The sequence below is a fragment of the Syzygium oleosum genome, unplaced genomic scaffold (assembly GCF_021117445.2).
Source record: "Syzygium oleosum isolate NSW1041296 unplaced genomic scaffold, Sole_v2.1 Sole_v2.08, whole genome shotgun sequence".
In the NCBI taxonomy this organism is placed as follows: domain Eukaryota; kingdom Viridiplantae; phylum Streptophyta; class Magnoliopsida; order Myrtales; family Myrtaceae; genus Syzygium; species Syzygium oleosum.
This window is the reverse complement of record NW_026607492.1, coordinates 2,537,793-2,548,149: the sequence shown is the minus strand read 5'-3', so window position 1 is coordinate 2,548,149 and position 10,357 is coordinate 2,537,793. Positions and strand designations below refer to the sequence as shown.

Here is a 10,357-nt window from a genome sequence, read left to right as displayed (position 1 = left end):
TCAATTCCAGCGGACTTACGGAGAGATTGTTGACTCATCTTAAATTGTATTTGGCATTATTCAGTCAATCCCTCCGTTTCAACAAGAGAGGCCTCTTGATAATAAAGCAGTAAAAATGCTCAATAAAGTAGCAGCTATCTTCTTTTTTCTATATTGTTTCGGTTGAAATTGCTCGTTTTAATTATATTCTTGTGATGGATGTTTTTCAATCGAATAGGAACCAGCACTAAAGGAACAAACATATGAGTAATTCCTGAAGATGAAAAAACAGAAAGGCAAAGCAAACATAAACCCCTGCCTTCCTCGCGAGATGTAACACCAGTATCCCTAAGGGTGGGCAAAACGGACCACTCGGATCCAACCGAACCGGCCAATTTTGTCCTGTTCCCGGAGTGTCGGTCCAATTCCTGGTTCCTAAAAGTGGAACCGGTGTCCGAGCGGTCCGATTTCCAGTTTCAAAGGGAACTAGACCGAACCGAACCGAACAACCCAACCAAACTGATTACATATATTTTATTTATTTATTTTTTTATTTATATAGCTCACTTGGCTAACTCAAGGTGCTAGGGGTAGTTAAAAGTCAAAATGGTGTGGAAAAAGCACAGGCCTTTGATAATAAAATAAACAGAAAAGGAAATAAATCGGATATCGAATTTATGTGATCCGGTCGGTGTGACCTACCCATGGGGAGAGTAGTACAGGATTCTAATGTAGACCAAGCATACAAAGGAAATTACAATCGCAGTCGAGTTACTCAAACAACTTCCAGATACCAATTACACTCAATAACTCACACAACATTTAGCCTTACAATTTCTTTCAAAACTAGAATCACAAATCTTGCACAAGATTTATTAGCTTCAAAACACTCATAATTTCTTCAAGATGTAATTCACAAGCATGCCATACAAATAATTGTTACGGTCTGCTCCCTAAATGGCAAAAACCAAAACCCACCTCTTATACATATAATAGTAGGATGCAACATAGGAAACCCTTTAGCAGACTCAAATTAGGAATCCAACTTATTGTTACTTCATATATTCAGTCAACTAAAAGTCCAATCAAGACTTTCCTAATTTAGGTGGCAAGTCCTATTGAGATTTGGAATTTCTACTTGGATTGGATTTCTTTATGACTTCAAATTAGAGACATGTTCTCAACACATATTGTGATCAAGTCAGACAAAATCGGAAACCAGCTTTTGTTCACTAGTCTCTAGTTACCTCCGCGGTCATTCAAAGGAAGGACATTGTCGGTTGACACTAATTCACGACGAATCACTTCCTTATTATCTAGCTAGCTCCAAGGAGTAACGATGAAAAGGATTCGGACCTAAGACCCACGCTTCTTGAGACACAAAGCCTAATTACTTTACCAACTCAGCCAAACTCCTTCGGTTCACACACATTGAATAAATCAACAATATTTCTAAGGGCCAGATGGGAATTTATCAAAATGCGAAATTTAATTTGCAGTCATATCTTAATTCATTCAGAGCTGCATCGGTATGCTTAAGTTTAACTCAAAACAATTTGGTCCATTTTCTCTTTTCGGCTGGGAATAGGATTAAGATTAACTCAACTGAAAATAATGGAAAAGGCAATGGGCCCTCAATGCGAATGGGTCTTTCTTTATGAAGCGTTAGAAAAGTCGTTGAATGCAGTTGTCCATTCTGACGAATCTGTGGATCCTTCTATTGGGGGACAAAGTAATAAATTGCTGAGAACTGGCCCAAGTTTTCCTTCTTCTCTTTTCAAGTGGGCATTCACACAAGGCTTAGAGAAAATTGTCAAATAAATGTGAAAACCGTCACTTCCATACAAAAGGTTCCCAAAAGCATCAACACAAAAGAAACAAATTCACAATAGAATTTGAATGCAAGAATGAAGCAGGTCACAATCCCATGAGATATAGTTAAAAAGAAATTGAAAGCTCTATTTCATATGTGTAAAAGTTTTCAAAACCGTCATGAATCTAAGCTATATTCTAGTCGAACACAATTGAAAAATGTGCCTTGTATTGGGAGAATATCTGGATTGACTTGGTCTATGTAGGCCAACATGATCATCACCATTAAATATGTAAGCCGTACAAGGGGATTTACATGATCAATTGCTATGATGATTTTGGTATTTCCAACTCACTCTTTGATGCCCTTGATGAATCAACAAGCGCGCATCATAGATGCGCATTCTAACAGCTATAAAAAGTACGAAGGAAAAAATCACCAAAAATCCCAAACTTTACCATCTGTGACACATTTACCCCGAATTTTTTTTTGTGACACCAAAAACCCCGAACTTTACTTTTTGTAACACATTTACCCCAATGTATTTAGTCCATGGGCATTTAGGGCGGCCTCACCCGATTTGGCAAGGTCGACCGGCCCGCCCTGCCGAGCGAGGCGGCCTCGCCCGCATCCTGGGCGAGGGCGCCTTGCCTGCGCTTCTGGCGAGGTTCGCCTCGCCTTGGCGAGCGAGGTTCGCCCTCGCCGGGCGAGCGGTGGCGCCGCCCGATCTAGCGAGGTCGACCTCGCCGGCGTCCTGGCGCAGGGTGACCTCGCTTCGGGCGAGCGGGGCGGCCTCGCTCGACGCCGCGAGGGCGGCTCGCCTCGGATCGGGCGAGGGCGACCTCGCCGGGCGCCGAAGCGAGGGTCACCTCGCCCGATCTCGGCGAGGTCGACCTCGCCGGCTGCCGGCGACGGCCGCCCTCGCCGGATCCGGCAAGGGCCGCCTCGCTCGACGCCGGCGAGGGTCTGGACTCTCGTCATATCGGGCGAGGGCCGCCCTCGCTCGCCCAGCGAGGCGGACCCGCGCTGGCGGCGAGGGTCGCCGCCCGGGCGAAGCGGAGGCGACCCTCGCTGACGCCGGCGAGGGCGACCCTCGCTCGACGCCGAGCGAGGGTCGCCTCGCCCGGGATCTGGCGAGGGCCGCCCGACGCCGACGAGACGGTCGACCTCGCTCGAGCTCGGGCGAGGCCGCCCTCGCCGCCCGTGCGAGGCGAACCTCACTGACGCCGGGCGGGGCCGCCCTCACCGGATCTCGGCGGTTGACGGCCTACCCTGCTCGACGCCGTGAGGCCCCTCTCGTCACGGGAAAAAAAAGAAAAAGCAAAAAGACGAAAATGCCCATGGACTAAATACATTGGAGTAAATGTGTCACAAAAAGCAAAGTTCGGGATTTTTGTGTCATAAAAAAGTTCGGGGTAAATGTATCACAAATGGCAAAGTTTGGGGTTTTTGGTGGTTTTTTCCAAAGTACGAAGAATGAAGAAGTGCTGAGTCGATAGAATTCAAGTATAGTTTTGATCATTCAATTTGGTCAACTTCTACTTCATTTGTAAATGCAAGAACAATTTTTTTTTTTTTTTGGTAAGGAGTAAATGCAAGAACAATTTGAGTGTGTTTGTTTTAATAAAAGAGCTTTCTGCAAATTAATTTTCTAGACTTTTACGTGTTTGGTTCTTTAAAAATAGTAATCAATAAACACGATTACGGCAAAAAAAACACCAATACTTAAAATTAGGAAAATAAATTTTTATTTTTTAATGGAGAAATATTTTTCCCAAGTATAACAAACATAGCAAAATAAAGCTTACACTTAAAATAAAAATCATTTTCCCATTAATGACGAGCATTGCCCGCCCCAGACAGTTTTTAAAATTAAATTAAGGGTTAATACCACCAAAAACCCCAAACCAGTACGCCTTTGACAAATTACCTTAAATTAATTTTTTGATAACTAAAAATCCTAAACTGGTACACCTATGACAAATTTACCCTCCATTGGTTTCTGTTAAATTTTATCGTCAAATTACTAAGTTAAATGACACGTGGCGGTTCACGAGTGCATCAATTTGGAGTTTTACCCTCCGTTTATCACAGGTGTACCAGTTTGTTATTTTTCATGGTATTGATCCAATTTAACAAAAGATAAATTTGTCACAAATGTATCAGTTTAGAATTTTTTATGGTCAAAAAATTAGTTTGGATCAAATTTGTTACAAGTGTACCAGTTTTGGATTTTTAGTGGTCAAAAAATTAGTTTGGGATAAATTTTCACAAATGTATCTGTTCGGGGTTTTCGTGGTATTAACCCTTAAGTTAAACAATTTGATAAACAAATATATATATATTAAGTATTCTTATTTTCTATTAGTAAAAGTGATACAACACCTATTTTAGAAAAAACTAATGAGTAACACCCATTTAATTAAACACAAGGGACCTACAAGTACATCTTCACATAATGTGAACAAAAATTACAAGTAGAAGTACCCTAATAACAATTATACACATATTACACCACAAGAATGTTTAATAAATTCGGTGTCTTCGGCGCCATGTTCCTCACCATGATTTAGATGATAAAGTGTAGTTGTTGTCCTCTTGTTCACGTTGGGCGCGTTCCGCTGTAGTCAATTTTTGCAATGACCAATTATGTCCGTAGACAACCATTTTGTACATTTTGTGTAGTCAAGCTGCACATATTGCCGTCCATGATTTATTGACTAGCACTGAACTTTGACTCTGACGGTACCGTAGGAGGTTAGTAAGTCACGAGCCCTGTTGAAAAGAACCAGAAAACTTCGTTGTAAGAAAGTCGATTTCATAGTTGCCCAACCCTGTGAATGTCTTTGAAGTAGCTTGTTGTCATGTATTTACTCATTGGCAGATGAATACAACTCACCCGGTCCCAGAACTTATGTTTTTTTTGGTCCCAGAACTTATGTTGGATTTGGGTATTTTTGAGGTTTTGGTGGGATGTTTTGCAACGGATAATATAGTGTAAGAGCGAGGAAATGGCACAACCATATCCATCAGCACCTCTCCTCCTCCTCCTCCTCATCTCCTCCTCCTTCCTCTTCTCCAAATCCACTTTCCCTTGAACGCAATTCATCCACATTGTCTAGCGGACTGTCGCCGACCACCAACCTGCCGAGCCCAACACCGCCTCCGGCACGCTCCGCCTCTTCTTTCACGCTGCCTCATCGCTGGCTGCAACGCCTCCATCCTCCTCTCTTCCACCAACCCCTCCGAGCCCGCTGAGTGCAATGCTGACAAGAACCTCTCCCTCTGTGAAGAGGCCTTCAGCGTCGTTGCCTCCGCAAAAGCTGCCCTTCTGCTGACAAGGTTTAACTTGTACTAACCTCAAAGTTGAGGAGGGCAAAATTAAATTTTTGCAGACTTCTAATTGCACCGTTGAGGAAGTCTTTATTGGATTCTTATTTATGTATATTATTAACTAGGAATTGACAATACAAGAATGCCAACTTAATGACAAGCTAAGATGACTATACTTTGGTTCATTAAATGGAAAACAACACGGTTATCATTAAACCTCTTAAAACATATGTTAGTATATGGAAAGTCAAACGAGAATTACCAATCAAGACGCAGTGATGCATTATTTTGGCATGTGAAATCTTATAAATGGTCACATTTATTCACTGTTCCACTATATCATAATTTATATTGATTTTCCGGCATGCGGGCAGAACAACTTGAGCAAGAACGACGGTGGGGGGTGCCAATGCTCCACAAGTTACCTTCTCGAAACATCGACTAGGACTATTCAAAAAGGCCAGTGATGTTTGTGCTCTTTGTGCTGTAGAGATGGCAATTATCTCTCTCTCCTAGAGGCAAGCCTTCCTATTTTGGCAATTATCATTCTCTCCTAGAGGCAAGCCTTTCTATTTTGGTCACTCTTCTGTGGATGCAGTCCTAGATAGGTTTGAGCATCCTAAGAGGGCTTGTAGCGATGCTACTCAACAGGCTCAAACTGATGGAAACCAACTCCGAGACGAAGTGAACAAATAATATGCAGATCTGCTCGAGCAACTGAAAGTTGGAAAGAAACGAGCTAAAGAGCTGAATGACATTAAGCCCCTGCAATTCCAAAACCTTAGCTTCAACGAGTTTGTGGTATTAAAGAAATGGCTGGAAGATCTCAAGAAAGCGGTAAAGAAGATAAGGATGGAGCTCTTGGCCTTAGAGGCTTCAAGTTCAACTCCTTGCCCGACAGCTGTTGATGCCACTATCATTAGTCAAACCTATGATAAATGCTGTGATCCCCGTAAAGCAGAAGTTGGGAAATGAGTAATCAATTCCAGCGGAATTAGGGGAGAGATTGTTGAGTCATCTTAAATTGTAATTTAAGACGACTCAACAATCTCTCCGCTTCAACAAGAGAGGCGTCTCGATAATAAAGCTATAAAAAAGCTCAAACAGCAATCTTCTTTTTTTCCTATGTCGTTTTGGTTGAAATTGCTTGTTTTCATTATAGTCTTGTGACAGATTTTTTTTCAACCGCGTAAGAACCAGCACCAGAGGAACCAACATATGAGTAATTCCTGAAGAGGAAAATACAGAAAGGCAGAGCAAACACAAACTATTGCCTTCGGAATCAAATTTTTGAACTCATGATGACCAATGGTCCAATGAGAATCCAAATTGATTGAAGCAAAGCAAAATCAACACAATGAGTGAAACCGGCACATTATTGCTCTTATGATACACTATAATTTACATTCAAATTACCCAGTTTGTTCATTTATCATGCGAATACTGGGGTACCTGATTTATACCGGTGATAGTCTCCGTCCTTCATGAAACGAGCAAGGTCCGAGTTGTGAGAAGCTCCCATCATTTGCTTCCCCAACATGTCCTCATACTCCCTCCACCATTGCATGTAGCTGCTGCTATCCAAGAAAATATCAGGAGAAACAGCATAGTTCTTGAGCAAACCCATGACATGCTCCTCGAACCTGACCAAGTTTTCTATTTCAGCACTGTTCAATCCTCCGCTTTTCAACAACCTGCACGATATTCGTGCCTCCTCCACGTGTGCCCAGAAGCATGAATCGTCCGTGACACTCACCATGTTCTTCTTCATTTTTGATTTGTTAGGGACACTCTTCGCAGACTGTTTCAGATGTTCATCCAGCCACTGTTCCAATAGTTTAAAGTGCTTGGATCTCCCTTGAGATATGTAACCTCTTTTGCCCCATTTATAGTACTCGGCTATCTGGAGCGGCTCGACCATCCTGCGGTAATTTGTCCCTCCGAAGAGCCAGCGGGTCCGCAGTGGCGCTCCCTCTCTCTGAGGCCTCTCCTCCGCATCTTTTACCACGCGTTCCCAGTAAATCGTGAGCGATTTTACGAACTGAACGGCTGTATAGTCACGCCTATTCATTTTGTATTTGAAGCTGTCATAGTAACCAGAACCCTGACCATCGTTTTCGCATTTCTTCTTGTACCATTCCAAATTAGCCAGGCACACTTTCATGTCGTTCAAACTCTTTGCAGGATCAAATACTTGATTCTTTTGCTCTAGGACATCTTTTTCCAACTGGACTATCTCCCTCAACAGAGCATCAATATCCATATTCTGCGGCTGCCATGCCAATGAGAGTTGGTAAATGAACTTCCAAAGGATAAAAGGAAAGCATTCATAGCAAGGGACTATTTAAGTGGAGCAAATTTTCCGGGTTAAGTATGTGAAGCTAAAAGCAGGGATATGGTTCTTTTTGGTTTATGCGGCAAAGCACAATCATCCTTCTGGTTTCGACTAGAACAATTGTGAAATCCCCTCCTGACATGTATTCAGAACACGCGCAAAAGAAGGTACAATAGATAGTTACCTGATTTTGCATAAGGCCAATTGCTGCAACTTGCACAGTTATCCCAGCTTTAAATGAATCGGTATCATACGCACTAAATGCGGAATGGTTCTTGCAAATCGATTGCCGTTCAAGACAGTTAATGATGCTCTTATAATGGAAAGCTTGGGCACTTTCGGAGCTCCTGGGGGCAAGCAACTTAATTATGGATTTAGGGTCTTCGAAACATGCACCACCCGATTCAGAACACACAAGAAATGTACCAAAAGGCTTGTATGGACTCTGCTCCATGGTCAACGGGTGAAAGAGTTTCGGGAAAGAGTCATCCTTATGAGCCACATGCAAGAAGCAAGTACTCCAGGTTGAATATTGTGATATGGCTTGTTGGAAGCCACCGTCCCCAATGAGGGGCGAACCGAATGTGATGCAAAGTGGACACTTTGTGGTTGCTAAATCGAGCGTGCGTAGGAGCCATAACGTGAAAAGAGAGGCAATGGATCCACCCAAACAGTCTCCTGTTATAATGTGTGGAATAGACTTGGAGGAAGTTGCTACCTGCATCAAAGCAGGATGAGCATCGACACACACTAGTCTATGGGGGCCAATCAGATTTTCTTACTTGCACATGCGTCCCGAAGTCAGTTTTGCAAACATAATCACACTATTTCCATTATGATATCATTGGGAAAAACAAGCCATTGAACAATAAAATAAATGGAATCGGGCACCGAAATTACAACCACACTCGAGTCACTCAAACACTCTCACTGTTTCCCAACTGCCAATTACACTCAATAATTCATACAGAATTTAGACCTCACAATTCCTCATGATACAATATATCAATCTCATAAAGGAATTCACAAATTTTACCACAAGATTTATTGGTTTCAAAACACTTGTAATTTCTTCATGACTTAATTTACGAGCATGCCGCACAATTAATTGTTACAGCTAAAAGCTCGAGCAAAAAACCAAAACCCCATCTTTTATATATATAATACTTGGATCCAAAATAGGAAACCCTTTTAGCATACTCAAATTAGGAGATCTAGTCAGACAAAATATAACTTTAACACAGATTTACCATTATTCGGTCAACCAGAAGTCCCCTCAAGACTTTCCTAATTTACATCAAAAGTCCAATTTAGAATTTCTACTTGGATCAGGTCGTTCAAATTATAAGTATTCTCAACAGATATTGTGGTCAGGTTAGACAAAATGTCGAACCAACTTTTACACACCACACTCAAGTTCACCTCCACAGTCAGTCAAAGGAAGGACATTGACAATTGACACTAGGATTAGGGAATTCATGGCGACTCACTTCCTTATTCTCTAGTGGTATGCTTAAGATTAACTGGAAACGTTGGAAAAGGCAATGGGCCATCAATGCTAGAGGAACTGTTCAGACAATTAACTGATTGCTTATCATCAGCCATTTTGCCATATGATGCAATTCACACTGAAAGAAGCAAATGATCCACTTTTCAATCAAATAAAGCTAATGTTATGTGAAGAAACAGCTCAAGATGATCATCAGTGAAGCAATTATTAGAGCATATGTATGTATAGCAGGAACCCACTTCAATAACACCTAATTCCTAGATCTGACACCAACTTGTTATGATCTCAAGCAGGGACTAAGCGAAGCTCATTGACCTTCAAAATTAGTAACTTGGGCTCATAAATCACTCGTAAAGAAACGAAAGATAAAAGGGTATTACCTGTTCTTTCAGGGAAGAGAGCTTCTTTTGGAGAGAGTTGAACAGAGAAATCGCAGCTTTGTTTATGGCAAAACGCGGGTTGTCCTTGGAGCAGAGAAACTTAAACTCAGAGGCCTCTGATGAAGAAGAAGGGACCAAACCGCTCTCTTCTTGGAGATCACTGGTAGCAACTGGTGGGGTCACCAAAGCAATGATTTTGTATTCCGGGTGTTCAAATTCTTGAATCTTCACGGCGTCAGAAGACGGTGGGCCTTGGTGATTGCGGTCAAACTGGGACTGGAGTTCAGAGATTGCAGCCCACGATTTGGAAAGAATATCGGAGGACACGGCCAAGTTCGCCAAATCGAGTCCGTTGCTGAATCTGCAAAAGAGCAAAAAAATCAAGAACAAGAAACCCACTGTGAGGAACAAGAAACAAGAACGCGCCCTTTGGGAAGCGAAGCGGATCAACTGATCGCCAAAAGGCGCACTTTTTTCGCGGATTTCGAAGTTGGGTCTCGTTCGATTTCGATTTCAGAACAAAACTATGAAGTCGAGGAAGATAAAAAAGCAGCTCTTTCTTTTGCTCTAACACGTACAGAGGTTTAGCAGCTTGAGCAGGGTCCATAGCCGGAGCTTCGTTATTGGGCTGTCGTTCTTCCGGAACCGGCGAGTCGATGCCGTTTGAGTTGCGCCTTTTCGGATTTGGAGAGTTGAAACAGTCGGAAGCAAATGGCCGTTTGCTCGATAAATTCCCCATCGACAACCCAAACCAGACGACTTAAATCTCGAGACGGGGACTCTGAATCTTGCTTTGTTTGGACTTTTCTTTTTCGATTCATGGCATACCGAATTCTTTCATAAATGCCAAAAGCTGGTCTTTGCTTCTTCTTCGTGGCTACCCAGTCAACCAATGAAAAGAACCGCGGGTATAAACTACAGTACAATAACGCGGGAGTTTAAAGTTTTTTATTTGAACGGGGTGGCCCAGGAGACAGGTCTATCCTTTGCGTACCTTGATCTCTTCT

General features: G+C 42.4%; 1 protein-coding gene across 2 annotated transcripts; it reads right to left on the bottom strand.

The window, feature by feature from the left end:
• Positions 1 to 6,367: 6,367 nt before the first annotated feature.
• LOC115688281 (senescence-associated carboxylesterase 101-like) lies at positions 6,368 to 10,144 on the bottom strand. Of its 2 annotated transcripts, none has more exons than XM_030614067.2 (4): positions 9,929 to 10,144; positions 9,351 to 9,711; positions 7,645 to 8,178; positions 6,368 to 7,397 (listed from the first exon to the last, which is right to left on the bottom strand). In XM_030614067.2, exons 1-4 carry the CDS (start codon positions 10,087 to 10,089, stop codon positions 6,558 to 6,560), a joined length of 1,896 nt encoding a protein of 631 aa, XP_030469927.2. In that variant the 5' UTR covers positions 10,090 to 10,144; the 3' UTR covers positions 6,368 to 6,557. The 2 variants fall into 2 exon arrangements, with proteins under 2 accessions (XP_030469927.2, XP_030469929.2); XM_030614069.2 differs by having other exon boundaries at positions 6,368 to 7,391; positions 9,929 to 10,143.
• Positions 10,145 to 10,357: the final 213 nt, after the last annotated feature.

Excerpts from the sequence above, each read along its gene's own strand:
- LOC115688281 (XM_030614067.2), bottom strand. The coding sequence starts at position 10,089 with ATGGGGAATTTATCGAGCAAACGGCCATTTGCTTCCGACTGTTTCAAC. Across the intron at positions 9,712-9,928 it reads GCTCAAGCTGCTAAACCTCT|ATTCAGCAACGGACTCGATT; the intron begins GTACGTGTTAGA and ends GCTCTTTTGCAG. Across the intron at positions 7,398-7,644 it reads TTGGCCTTATGCAAAATCAG|CCGCAGAATATGGATATTGA; the intron begins GTAACTATCTAT and ends TTGGCATGGCAG.